This window comes from Ambystoma mexicanum, chromosome 1p (genome assembly GCF_040938575.1).
Source record: "Ambystoma mexicanum isolate Mex_15411 chromosome 1p, UKY_AmexF1_1, whole genome shotgun sequence".
Lineage (NCBI taxonomy): Eukaryota > Metazoa > Chordata > Amphibia > Caudata > Ambystomatidae > Ambystoma > Ambystoma mexicanum.
Window position 1 is genome coordinate 653,601,774 of NC_090921.1, and position 14,647 is coordinate 653,616,420.

The 14,647-nt window shown below is 40.4% G+C and overlaps 1 protein-coding gene across 2 annotated transcripts in view; it reads left to right on the top strand.

Annotated features, from left to right (window-relative positions):
• CD320 (CD320 molecule) overlaps positions 1 to 14,647 on the top strand; it is a 245,050-nt gene that overhangs the window by 117,426 nt on the left and 112,977 nt on the right. For both annotated transcript variants that reach the window (XM_069649710.1, XM_069649709.1), the window contains one exon: positions 9,573 to 9,950. In XM_069649710.1, the coding sequence (XP_069505811.1) occupies positions 9,573 to 9,950 (378 nt within the window). The remainder of the gene's footprint in view (positions 1 to 9,572; positions 9,951 to 14,647) is intronic.

A 14,647-nucleotide genomic window follows, 5' to 3' on the forward strand; every position in this document is an offset into this window, starting at 1 on the left:
TTCCTACCATCACCAGTTCTGTTTTTTCTTTACTAAGCATCAAGCCATTTCCTACCATCCATGTTTGTAGAAGTTCATACACTTTATTGATGGTTCTTTTATCGTCTGTGTGGATACCAGATAGAGGAATGACGGTGTGTTTCATTCACATAATTAGTAAAGCCCGCACCATTCTCTTGCAGGAGATTACAAAAGGAACTGTGACAATATTGTATAAAGAGGGTGATAAACGCACCCCCTATGGCACGCCATAGGCCAGGCGTGCTGGTTGACCTTCTGCCTCCTTGCTACAGACCCTGCACCATCGGGTGCTCAAAATTGAGGTTATTCAAAAGGCAGCATTATCCAAAAATATGCGACTTCTTTTAACCTGGTGACCAACAACGTATGGTCAACCAGGTCAAAAGCTGTGGATAAGTTCAACAGCATAAGCAGAGCAGTTAACCCCTTGTCCATAATATGTAGTGATCTCCAGTTCAGATCAAACAGCACCGTTTCTGTGCCATGCCCTTGCCTAAAACCTGTCTACCATTGTTTAAAATCATACGTTCGTTCAAATATGCCGAGATTTGGCTATAAACCACACGATCTACATATTTTTAAAGAAACGGTGTATTCGTAATGGCCGGTAATTGGCTGGAGTGACTGGACAAAAACCTGGCTTTTTTAGTAAAGGTGTAATCCAGGCATTCTTAAACCCTGCTGCAACGTAGTTTTCCACGAAAGAAGCATTAACACATTTGCAGAGAGTACCAATCAAAATGGGAGTACATACTTCTATTAGCATTGCTGGGCATGGATCTGCTTTGCGACTGGTAGGTTTGAGATTGGTAATGATCATAAGCGTTTACTACCAGACCAATGGTCGTCTTGCTGACCTCCATATTCTTTTTTTTGTTTTTGTTTTAATCCAGTCAAACTTCCCGAGCATAGCTTCTTGAGTCGACATGCACCAGGCAGCGTCTTTAACAGGAGTATCTGATTTATTCTTACATGGGTCTTCTAATTCCCTCAGTATTTTAAAAAAGTTCTTTGGCCTCCGATTGTGCATTAGCAATCCTGCCATTAAACATACTTTTTTTTGGCTGCTATGACTGCTATTTTGAACTCCTTTGCTGCCATGTTATATGCCTCCTTATGTCGTTGCCTTTTTATTTCTCGGTAACAGACTTGGTTCTAAGGGGCGTTAAAGTGTGTGTGGCTTCCTGCTGATAAGGACTGGCAATATATCCGCTTCAAGTTCACTAATCTTTAGCATGGGCAATAACCAAGGCTCCATAAAGTACGACTTGGGGACCTCTGTCCTGGTCGGTTTAGCAATAAATATAGTTATAATGTACAGGAAAAAACACAACTAGAGACTTGGAGTTGGTGTTGGAGCATGCGAGTAGGAAAGCCAGGATATTGATTGTCACTGTCTGGGTAGATTGCATAAAGCGTCAATGGAAAAAGATGAGGAAGCCTTTCAAGGAATTGCAAATAACTCAGTGGATGGAGCCGAAAGGGCACAGGTTGCTCTACCTACTAACCTAGCTCTCTAGGTTGAATATTTTTTGCAAAATCTATTTAACGTTTTGGAAACAGAATGCAAGGTCGATAATATATAGTACTTGGGCAGATCAGCCGCTGCAAAGATCCATGTAACCTGCAGGCCAAATGTATGTTCTCTCATACTAAATAGGCTATGAAAAACTTTAGACACTTTAAAAAACGTCTACAGTGATTGCCCATTTCAATTCTATTTGATACATTATAAAAAAATAACACACCTCGGAAGAGTGTGTGTGTGGTAATTCATTCATCACATACAAATACCGTTTGATTTAGGCTTAAAGATACAGCTGTGAAATTTTTATTTTTTATTTCACATTTTTTTTGCAAGTTCTATATAGTGGAACAACTGTTTCCCACCAATACGTGAAGGGTAGGTTGAGATCATTACTGATTTTTGATTCACAAGCCCCCTTTGAACTGGCTGGAAAAGGGATGGAGATAATGTCACTTTCCTGGACTAGGCAGTAAAAGCAACAGCGGAAAAAATGTATAAACCTTTTATATTGCACATACATTTGCTTGGCAAGTCTGCTTAATGTATGCATTGAATTGTACCAAGGCATAACTTAGTTTTCAAAAATTGATTAGCAGAATTTGCTAATTAAACTTTTCTTGATTAGCAGACTAACTTATTTGATTTATTTTGTGTTTTTCACCAGAAGTTATTTGTACCCAAGATATAAAATTGGCAACAGTACAGCATTTTTGTGTACTGCTGAAGTACGCCATTAGTGAGAGGGGCGTCTCTAAAATGCTAGGTTGATGAATGGACACAAATAAGGTATGATAAAGGCTCACATTTATTTTTCAGTGCCAGGCTGTGTGCGGTTGGACGCAGTCAGTATTGCACAGGGCAGTGTCCTTTATATTGTATGAATCCCCATTAGATCCAACCAGGGAGGTCAAGAGAATGCCTCACCGCATGCGATTTCTTTGTGTTGCAAGAAACTTGGGTTACTTTTGACTTTCTGTTGGATGGATATACAATATTCCAAACACCAGCTTTAAAGGGAGACCGGGGTCGACCGCCAGGTGGCCTTATGATTGGTATCAAACACAATCTTGAACCCAAACCTATTGTGCTGGGCACACCGGGTGGTAATCTATTGGCTGTAGAAATGGTCATCTCTGCTGAAGGATCACAGGCCAAGAGACTCCCAATACTGAATGTATATGATCCCCCTTCTGGGGAGGCGACGGAAGGGCTCTTGGAGCTGTTGGATACCACATTGTCAAATTGGTGTCCACTGATAACATTGTCAAATTGGTGTCCACTGATAACAGACAAACTGATCCTCATTTTTGGGGACTGGAACGCCAGATGTGTAGACCGGAAAAGGGCTGGTTTATATGCTAATGGTGTTGAACGTAGCATAATGATCCAGAATCGGGCCACAGAAAGAGGAAATATGTGGCTGAACTTCTTGGACGATTGGGCTCTCTCCCTATTGAACGGTCGCACTACTGGAGATCAGCTGGGAAACATTACTTGGAAAGCGGGTAATAAAAAGGCCACATTAGACTATATGGCTGGAAATCATGGTATTTTAGAGAGGGTTTTGTCCTTGAAGATCATATCTAATGATTATAGTGATCATTCGATTATGGCACTGGATTTAGCTAACACCGAACCACACGAGAGAATTTTAATGTGTGGCAGGGTGGGGACCAACCATGCTGGTAATAGAATTAGTTAGAGTCGCGAAAAGATCTACAAGATAAATATGACACTGTTCCCTAGCGTTATAGTTGACCACTTGCTTTTTAGGGAAATGGACCCTAATGCCATTGAGCAGTGGATCCGTAAATGGTCTCATGCAATTGGCAACACCATAATCCCTGCATTGGTGTTTGAGAGTACTAGACACAAGAAAGCTTTTGATATTAACATCCGTGATGCTAAACGTAAAATGCGACGGAGCATCCGTGCTATTACTCTCCAGGGCCATGTCAGGGAAATGGGTCATGAAATTCAACTAAAAAGTAAACAAATTAAGGCCACTTATAGGGCTTGGCTAAGGCAATACCGTATGGCCCTAAGAACAACGGCTTGGCAACAGTTTGTCAAAATAGTAATATCTAGAGATAGTAGTGAGGTTTGGAGGTCATTGGCCCTAGCCAAGGGGGACAGGGGTGTTAATATACTTAACTCAGAGGTATGGGTGGATCACGTGACGGATACGTTTTTTAATCCGGAGACTCCTCTATCTCAGCCCGAATCAAAGGGACCTTGGTTAGTGCCATTAAGCCATAAGATATTGGTGGAAGCCATTTCAAAATTGAAGAGATCTAGAGCACCAGGACCAAATGGACTGGCCAATGTGGTGCTCAAAGATGATCCAGAACACTGGGCACAAATTCTATTAATTTTGTTTAGCAGAGTCTGCAGAACCAGGACAATGCCATCATCATGGCAGCAGTCTGTGCTTCTCCCTGTATATAAAAAGGGAGACCGAACTTAAACACAAAACTATCGATTACTATCGATGTTGGACTGCACGGGCAAGATTTTCACTTAAAGAACTGTAAAAATGGCTGGTCAAAAATAATAATCTTCACCAAGCCCAGACAGGCTTTCGTGCAGGCTCTGGAACAACTCACAACATCCGGGTGTTAGACCATCTTATACAGACTACCCGAAGTCGCAGAGATGTGACCCTATATATCGCTTTTGTAGACTTTAAGAGTGCATTTGACCAGGTTGACCGGCATATTCTATGGAACAAATTGCAAGCATTAAATTGCTCTAAGTGGATAGTGCGTGTGCTTTGGTTGTTACACAGTAATAATTATGCAAGAGTCCGCCTGGATCAAGGAGGGAATGTAGCTAATCCTATACTCATCAACAAAGGGGTGAAACAGGGATGTGTAGCTGCACCTACCATATATAATCTGTATACAGCCGATTTGCTGCATCGCATCTCGGGAGTGGCGAACTGCCCACCTAGGATTGGCAATTTATCTATTGCAGGAATGTTGTACACGGACGATTTAGTTCCTTTCGACCGTACGTACAAAGGTATGAAGATATTGCTGGGTGAGTTGAATGCTTATGCCATGGAACCAGGCTTGACCATCAACTTGGAGAAGACAAATTTGATGTTGGTCACCAGGAACACGGTAAACCGGGCCCTTATGGATACAGCATTTGGTGTCATTGATTACATTGAGACCTATCCATATTTGGGCCTGGATTTTTGGTATAGGGGTGATTATGTCGTCATTAGAAATAAAAAAATAAACCTGCAGAGCTAAGCAATTAATCTTACAAGCTCGCAAATACGCAGGAGAACATGCCGGGTTTTCTTTGGTTGGCATTCGACTGTTATATAAGCAATGTTTTGTTCCTGCAATGCTTTATGGTTTGGATGCACTGGCAATGCAAGATTTTTCGTGGTTGGATGTGCTATAGGGACTGTTCTGGCGATCATTACTATGTATAGGGACCTCCTTGCTCCATGCAATATTTGAGATTAGAGCTTGGTCTAATATTAGGGGGGATGGCGAGGCGGGCACGAGGGTGTTTCTACCTTAAAGCATGCTCTGAACCAGCCTGTGCGCTATTGGAAACAGTGGGTCTCAATATGGCTAGTGAAAGGGTTTTCCTTTGTAGAAATTATCATGAGTTGAATGAAGACCTTTTTAAAGATATCGGTTGGAACTATGAATCGACTATAGCCAAAACATCTAAAGTGTACATCCATCTGAGGAAAGCCTTTAGAAAATCCTTTGATAGATGGGACTGGTGTAAAAATTATACCCATCTAGCCAATCTGAAGGGTTATGAGGAAGTATCCCACGTGGTACATCGATATTGTAAAGTACAACCGTATCTATTGCTTAGTCCGGATCCGTACTAAGGACATTTATATTGAAACTACGTACAAATCAACTCCCATTACGTACAATAACGGGCACTCGCCTGGGTTTGGGAACTGAGGAAAAATATTGTCGTATTTGCACTCTTAAATCGCAAAGGGAAACAGCTAGACATGTTCTCACCCAGTGTATTAAAATGGGCAATACTTACATGAACAGCTATGGCCCATTTGCGCACAATTATGAAACTATACTCGGTGAAGCATTCTGGGATACTTGTCTGAATCTGGAATCACTATCTTTACAAATTGCACTGTGGCGAGTATGGAAACAAGTGACAACCAGCTTCATATAGACCCTTTTATATGGCTTAATCGTATACAGACATAATGGCATTGTACAAACCAGTTAAATATGCCTGTTATTAATCAGAGCCTATTGTGTGCTGTGTAAGAAGATGATATGATACGTGACGGGAACGTTATGCAATTGTGTATTAGGACCCTATCAGGAGGCTCTGGTGTGTATGAAAGGCAGTAGTATTTTAATTTTAATTTTGAGTTTTGGAGTTTTAGAGATTTTAGGTCATATACCGTTTAGCAATTGTTAGCACTAGCACTTGGTACGTCCCAATTACGATGGGATATAACTAGTATCATGCTTATTATTGTCAACCCTTTTATAATTTTATATGGATCAGTTTTAACACTTTTTATGAGTAGAAACTGTCTGTCCAACTAATTTTGATAAAGATGATATATGATATATGTGACATATTTCATACATTTGATACACTTGATATATGAGAAGTGTGAAATGTGACATGATGATTAATTTTGAATTGTTAATTGTTCTTTGTGTATAGTTTCTAATTTTATTTGTTAATTGTTTATTTGTGTAAAGTTCTTAATTGAACTAATCACAATAAAGTTGATATATATATTGTATGAGTAACTCATCATTTGATGTGCAAGGAGAGGATTAGAAGTTTCATTAAAGTTCACAATGTTATAGGATAGTCATGGCCTGAGACTAGGTATGTAGTATGGTTTTGCGTAAGACATGATCATTGTCAACTTCAGGTGGACAGGATATCCAATGCCTGTCATTGATTATCAACTGTTTTCGAGTTGCCGTTAATTACCACTTTCGGGGGACAAACTCTTCTCCAAGCCGAGTCGAGTAAGCACAAGAACAGCATTCCAGCCCTGCTTATTCATGAAAGCGATATTATCGGTATTAGAACTCTGAGCTGCCATCTGGGGTCCTGATGCTTTTTTTGCTTGGGAACCAGGCTTTGCGCAATTCATGCTTCCCTTAAAAGAAGTTACCCATATGTCCGCGATTGGAAATGAGTATTTCAATGACCTCCGTGTTTGCACAGACGCATGCAGGTAAGTGGGAAGGAGGCTGAGGTGTGGCACTCCTTTGGAGACTAAACCTGGGGCAGAGCCTCCAAGGACAGAGTAAAGGCTGGGTATGCTGGCAACTATCTGGCAACTATTTGCAGATTCTTCTTGTGTTCCCAGCAACTGAATTGGCAGGCTCTCTCCCGCAGGTGCTAATGTCATGCAATCATAATCGTAGAGAAAAGCAAGCTCTGTAGGTGAACTACAGTGTTATTGTATTGCAGTACATTTGAAGATATACAGACTGAATGGTATTATTGACCGCTACTTGGCGTGAACGTTTTAGCTAGCTTTTTGTAATCATTATGTAAGAGGAAAGAATGTAAGCGACTAAACAGAGTTGATGGTGTGGCAAGCAGAGAACTGGGCAAACTAGGTGGAATATTGTAGTTTTGTGGTCATCTCAGCTGGTATAAAGCAACAGGGTGCCAAAATCGAATGTCAATGAGTTTGGGATCAGCTCATGGGTCGAGCACCACTGATACAGAATTATGCAACCAGCAGGTCACCGAACTAGGTTTACCATCAAACGCATTTGTCCTTGTTATGTACATTTTGAAAAGTGTTCACTCGTCAATATGATGCACTTTCCCCAACAAAAATTATAGTTACAATGAGATTTATACTCAACTTTCCTGAAAAACATAAACATTGCTGAAAAACATGGAGACCATGCAGTTTTTTACAGTAGCAATACTGTAATGATGGCTTAAGTAACAACTTACATTATTTATGACGGAATTGCAGGACTGTCTTTTAAAAAAACAATAATAAAGGTATTCATTATTTGAAAAATAACGTTTCTTGCCTAGCACTCACACATAGGCCTTTTCCATTTTAATAATGGTATAGATTATTACTGATTACTGCTGCACTATCTCCCATTGTCCTCTTGAACTTGCGCAAACAGATAAGAGGCTGGAGGGAGCCTCGATGGAAAGCGAAAAATGTTGGGTAAGCTGTGCAATTTAATTACCAAACCTACAAAATGGCATTGCAAATTGCTATGCAACACTACTTATTTTATGTCTCGCACTACTATACCTTATTGACTACATATCCAGTTTGAATCCCTAGTTCAGGAAACGAAATTGAGATTCGATGATCAGGGAGCTAAAACCAGCTCTAGGGTGTCGGGCATCACCCAGTAAGCAGGAGCTATTGCTGGAGAACCAGGAGCGAGAACACAGCAATTGTAACTTTCACATGGGATGCACAGTGTGAAGTCTTTGCCTATTATGTATGATAACCAGGGTCTCCTAGGGTAGAAGCAGGAGCTAAATAGCTCCCAGCAATTTCAAACCCTGTATTATAATATATTATACAGAATAATTCCAGTATGTTAGCAGTTTGAAAATCCTAGCTTGAGTCAGTTTGATAATGCCAGTGTATATCCCTATTTAGCAAATTTTCAGTAGAAGAGCTGTCTGTGGAATGCCAGTATGGTCCCATATTTACTATCTCAACTTGTGATCACTTCATCATTCTAGTAATTCTTTGTACATTCCCAATTTTGAAGACCATGCATAACCAGTTTGATAATTCCTGTATACTTTCATTTTGTCGTTTTTAAGAACCCTGTTGTATCTCTGTACTTTAGTATACTGCTAGTTTGACATCCTCCATTCGGTTTTTACTAAGCCCAAATTGGCCCCATATAACATTGAGGGCAAGCGGCGGCTAGGGAAAACCTGCTTGTGCATCCCAAACAGAAAAGACATCGACCTAGCCTTAGTCCCCACAAAACATAATGTCAATCAGCATGAGGTGGTTTGACACATTAAACACTGGCTTTTCACATATCCAGAAAATATACCTTTCCCACAACCACATGAGGTGGCACTAGCTTCATGGTTTGCCCCATAAAAACACCAGACGTGTCCTCCTATCTCATCCCATGTTCTGGCTTTACGTAGCCTCACTTCTACTTGCCAATCAATTAGTCTCTTTAACACTTTACATTGCTGTGGCCGTGTGTCGGGGACTAGGGATTCAATGAGTAGGCATATGGTAAGAGACGTATGATTTATTTTCTTTTTTTATTTATTTAAACAAAAAGACATGTCCAACTTGGAGCCTGTACTAATATCTAGCTCTGTGCACCATCTCCCCAGCGGGCACATTTTCTCTGCCCTTTGCTCTGTTTTCTGTCATTGTCCAGAGATTGCCCGGTGTGGTACATCTTTTGCACTTGCTGAAATGCTCCTTAGTAGATGAGAGGGGTTGAGCTCCCATGATGTGAAGGACTGCATGTACTGGGACGTCTTTGTGTGTGTGTGACATTTTTGTATGGGATGGCCCTCATATAGACTTAACCATTTGCATTGGCTCATATGATTTTAGTCAGATTGATATGATATACGTTGTTCTGAAATGCCACTGCAGCCACTATGTAATCAAAAACATTTCATCTGCTTCACGGAATAAGTGTGCTCTGGGACACAGACTTTCTGGGCAGTCTTTGTTCTCCCTACTTTGGTGCAATAGTTTCACATGAGAATCTTGCACATTACCATTCTCATACCGAAAATATTGCTGAGATCAATGTTGACCCATCTTTGCATGGAACTATTAATGAGCTCCAGTGGACACCACTTTGAAGGTTTACTTTCTATACTGTTCTGTTGCTTTGCTGCATTTGTCCCTTTGCCATTCCTTAGTTATGTTGAAACTGTTCTTTGAGAATTCATGGCTTAGTTTGTTGATGTAGCTCAGCAAAAAATGTTCTAATGCAAGTTGTGCACTCTACGCATCTGGAACTTGTAACAATCTCCATTAAATTTTTTTCAGGAAATCTCACATGTGGCTCTACTGAGTTTGACTGTGGCAATCTGCATTGTATTTCTAATACATTAATTTGTGATGGAAATGATGATTGTGGAGACAAAAAAGATGAACAGAATTGCCGGGCATCTGCTTGCAAGCCCTCTGAATTCTTCTGCAGGTCTACCAACGCGTGCCTGTCAAATACCTACTTTTGTGATGGTAAAAAGGACTGCCCAGATGGATCTGATGAATTGGAAGACAAATGCCATGCTCCACCTGTTACTACTGCTAGTTGTTTGAGCTCTGAATTCCGTTGTACAACTGGTCTCTGCATACCTCAATCATGGAAGTGTAATGGGCGCTCAGATTGTGAAGATGGAAGTGATGAAAACAATTGTGATGGTATGTATGTATGTTACCAGATTAATACCGCTTTAGTTTTGGCACTGGATATGCTGTATTCCCACTACAGGGAAATCATGTCATTGAGAACTGAAAGGAACGCTAAGGAATGTGAGGGACATGCCCATTTATCTGTTTTCATTGGTGCTTGCCTTAGAAAATTGAAATTCATCCATAAGGCAGTGCTATTCTATTCTGCACAATTACCGCAATAGTCGGATATATGAAATGTTGCCAGTGTGGCTGGCATGTTTAATCAATCACTGGATCTGATGCAAATGTGACAGCTATGTTATAGTATTAGTTTTCTACCTGATTGGCACACTGGGCCACAACACAGAGCAAGGTGGACTGCTTCGTTCACATAGGATGTCTGAAACAATGCTCACATAATATGGTCTCTAGGTGCACCTCTTGCTCACAGCATCCTTGCCAAGAATAATTTAATCCATCCATGAGAGCCACTCGGGGCAGCAATTACTGGGGACATTTTGGGTTGGGGGTGGGGAGGATAGATCGAGGATGAGATTTGTGTGAACCAGTTTTTCTTGTGGTATTGGTATACGTTAAATTCAATCCAATTCATAACTAATTCGGAAAACCACTCCTAAAAATTGATAGGGTTAAATCATTGAGCTAATTTATATAGAAAATACCAAATATCAAGACAATGAAAACAACCCTCTATACTTTGGCTTAGAGCGCCATGTCTGAATTTTTTGATTTCGTAATTATATACCAGATCTAACTCGTTTTTTATTTTAGGCTTCATTTCTGTTTGAGTAATCCAGGTGGTTCTGGCCAAGCAGACTAGATTTTTGATCAGCTGTTCAGCCAGAGATTGTAACAACCATTTGAGTTTCCAATATTTCAAAATATTGGAGGGTAGGAGAACATCCCTGACTTTAAGGCATGTTACCAATATCTTTAGTTTAGCTTTTTACAGAGCCACAAATTATATCTGTGATGTGATGCCTGTTAAGAAATTAATGCGCCTTGCGTCCGATTTTTGCCTCTTTTTTAATTTGAATTTATAAAGTGCTCAGTGGCCCTGAGGTATCGTGGCGCTGTTACAGAGGTTTCACTTGGGTACAAAATTACATAGGAACAAGAAGTATCCACGTCTGGATTCCCCGAGTAACTTAGGGTGAGATCCAAAGTTACTTAAATATGCAAATTAACAAGGGGGGCCCTGGTGCTCAGGGCAGGACAAAGACTGATATGTTTGGGATATTTATTCTCTGTGAAAGATAGTGAGCTAAAGACTCTGGTTAAGTCTCTCGTAACCAGGACTAATGTCTGGCAGAGGGACTCCCCCTCGTTAATTTGGCTATTTAAGTAACTTTGAGTCTCACCCTAAGTTACTAGGGGAATCCAGACATGGACCCCTTGTTCACTATTCTTATAGAGGCACAGCTCCACCCTACTGATGAGGTCCAATCAGACCGAAACACGTGTCTGGGGTTGCTGTTGGTACTCTTGTTCAGAGGAGAATTGCCTAGCATTTCGGTGCTGGACTGCAGCAGGGCAGGAAAAAGACTGAAATGTTTGTGATATTTCTTCTCTGTGAAAGATAGTAAGCTAAAGACTCTGGGTAAGTCTCTCATAACCAGGACTAATGTCTGGCAGAGGGACTCCCAGGACCCCCCTTGTTAATTTGTAATTTTAAAATATCCAACATTTTTGCACACTTCTTTTTAAAAGTCTCATAATACCTGGGTTGGAATTCTCCATCTGCCGCAGTAGAGTAGGGTATTTTTTTCTGTAGAGCTTATATTTTTTTTAACAAGGTACCCTCTTCAAATATATGCGATACAAAGAGAGAAGCCCTTATTCATACCTTAACATTGGCATACAATAAGTGTCTTGTGGCATATTTTTCACTCGATGCGTGCAAAGTTGATATCGTCTGACAGCGAACAAATCTCCAGACCATACATAATGGCTGGTATCCCCTTTACACAACAGAATTTAATCAAAGGGATCAGTCAGAATCTGCAGTATTTCCTAGCATTACATGTCATCTCTGCTCCAGATTGTTGTGCTCTCGTATTAAGTCTACGTAATGTAAGAGATTTACGAGCTTAATTAACTATTAAAAGACCCAAATATTTTATTTCACCCCTAATACTTTTTCTCATTCCCTAATTTATGGCAAAGGTTTGGCCCCTTTTATGCCGTGGGAAGTATATTGTGTTTTTAATTGAATAAATCATTTTAATTCATGAAAGTTTGGACCACATTTATAAGGTGTTGCAGACCCACTTATGTATGATCAATAAGGATTGTCTGCATACGTCAGCCAGCAGACTTTGCATCCAACTATCTGAGTTGAAATGAATGTTGCTTTGTTTAAATGGTCACCCATGTCAGAGACATACAAGTTAAGATATCTAACACACACCCCTGCCTCAGGCCCTTGTTATTATTTTTCTAGACAAGATCCCTTTCAAAGGCAAACTGACACAAAGATTGCTATTGTTGTGCACATGGTTATGAATATTTAGTAGATTGCCAGGAATTGCCAGTTTTTCAATTTTATCCATAGGCGGGATTGTTTGACCATGTCAAAGTTCTGTGTAAGGTCTATGCTGGCAATGTACAGAGATGGAGTACCTTTTCCACAGGTTTTATATATCAATGTGTTAATGATGGGGTGCTTACGCCTTTCCTAAATCCTGTTTGATATTTTGACAGCATACTGGTCCAATTTTCCTCTTCTTCAATGTCTTTCAGAACTAGTGACAAGACATGTTTACTCTCTGCATCCAGCAATGCTATTGGGTGATAATTTGCTGGATTACTTCAGTCTCCCTTTTTAAAAATTGGGAAATGTAAGAGTTGGAATCTCCAAAAAATATAAGCAAAAGGATTAGCCAGTATTTTAGGGACTCCTTTAACCGATTTGGACCCATAGCCCTCGAATTGGATGAGTTTAAAAATTAAATTATAATCCCAATGATTGCATCATAATTTAGATTGATATTCTATGGCTTCATCATACTTTTACTTCCCCAGTGCTGGGATACAAGTGCTAGATGATTGACCAACTCTCCTCAGATACAGGATTAGTCGGAGTTTAGCTTTGCTGATTAATCCCATTCTGTACATATGACCAAAAATGTGTGCTATTGTTTTTAAGGATGGCTTCCAACACGTGTTCTCCATCCTTTGTGTAAGTAAATGCCTATATGCTTTTAGCCAATTTTTGTACTTTTGTTTTTGTGACCTAATTTTCTTCAGGAAGTCTGTGCTTAGTTACTTTTATTATTCAAATCTCACTAAGTAGTATTCTATTCCTTGTTTGTACAGTCTCATCAAAGGTGTTCCGCCCCTCTCTTACATTCCATGCTACCAAACTACTAATTTCCTTGCTCATTTTTTCCCGCCTCTTCTACTGCTCCTCTCTATTCTTCGGACTTCCCTCTTCTCAGCTTGCCCCTCTTAAATCCATATACCACTCTGCCATTCGTACCCTTTGTCTCCTTACCTCCTGCGACTCTATCGCCTCTTCGCTCTCTCACCTTGGCTGGCTACCTTTCCACCTACAACTAAAATTCCACTCTCTGCCTTGTTTTCAAATCCCTCCATGGTCTTGCTCCTCCTTATCTCTCCTCCCTTCTCTCCTTCTACTCCCCCTCTCGCTCCCTTCGTTCCGCTGACCGCTTCCTTCTCACTGTACCTCCTTCCCCCTGTGCTTCCTCCCGGTTCCGCTCCTTCCACCTTCTTGCTCCACTGCACTGGAACTCTCTCCCCCTCCCAATCCGATCTTCCTCTACCTTCACCTCATTTCGCACTTCCCTTAAATCCCTCCTTCTCCATTCCCCACCTTGAAGCCCCCCTACCCTCTCCATTCCCCTCTTTTAATTCCTCTCTCCCCGCTCCCATTACATTCTTTCTCCCTTTCCTCTACACTTATTCTATCCTTCTCCTGCCCCCTCAACACTCCTATCCCCACTCCTCTTACCCCCCTCTGTTAATTGCTCCTTGCACTGTTTTGTAGAATGATTCAAGTTGTATTCTTGCTCACAATGTTAATTGTTGTTATTTCTCTGCATTTGTTGTTCCATTGTACAGCGCCTTGGTGTAAGGCGCTCAATAAATAAATCGATCAATCTCCACAATTCCATTTCGGATAAAGGTGGGAAAGGTTATCAGCTCTTGTCACCTCCATCTTTACATTTAAATGTGGAGTGATTATAATATAAAATGTGTATTTCTTTTGTCAAATATGTAATCTGTTTTGGTCTCTATTATTTGGTTTTTTGCTATAATTCACTTCAAGTTCTGTTAAACCATTAGATTGAGCTATGGCATTTTTCAAGCTTAATGCAAAAATCAGCATATGGTGATCACTTCATCTTTTTCCCTAATAACAAAATGCTCACAGACAAGAAAAATGTGTTCCGTTTTGAAAATCTAATTTATCCGTGAGTGCTTATCAATTTTCCCAAGTGGGTTTACTCAGGATATCTCTCTTGACATTAACATTTAGCATATGGAGTCCCCACTTATTGAACACTTTATTCCACATATGTTCTGGTGTATCAAAATGTTCTATTGGGGTCTGAGATCCTATATTATAATGTCAATCGCGGAGTGAGAGGGGTTCTAGTATGCATGCACTGCTAGTTTTGCCTTTTTTGCCAGGAGACCTTTAAATTCGTCCTTCACCAATTTACAAAATAAATAGTTTT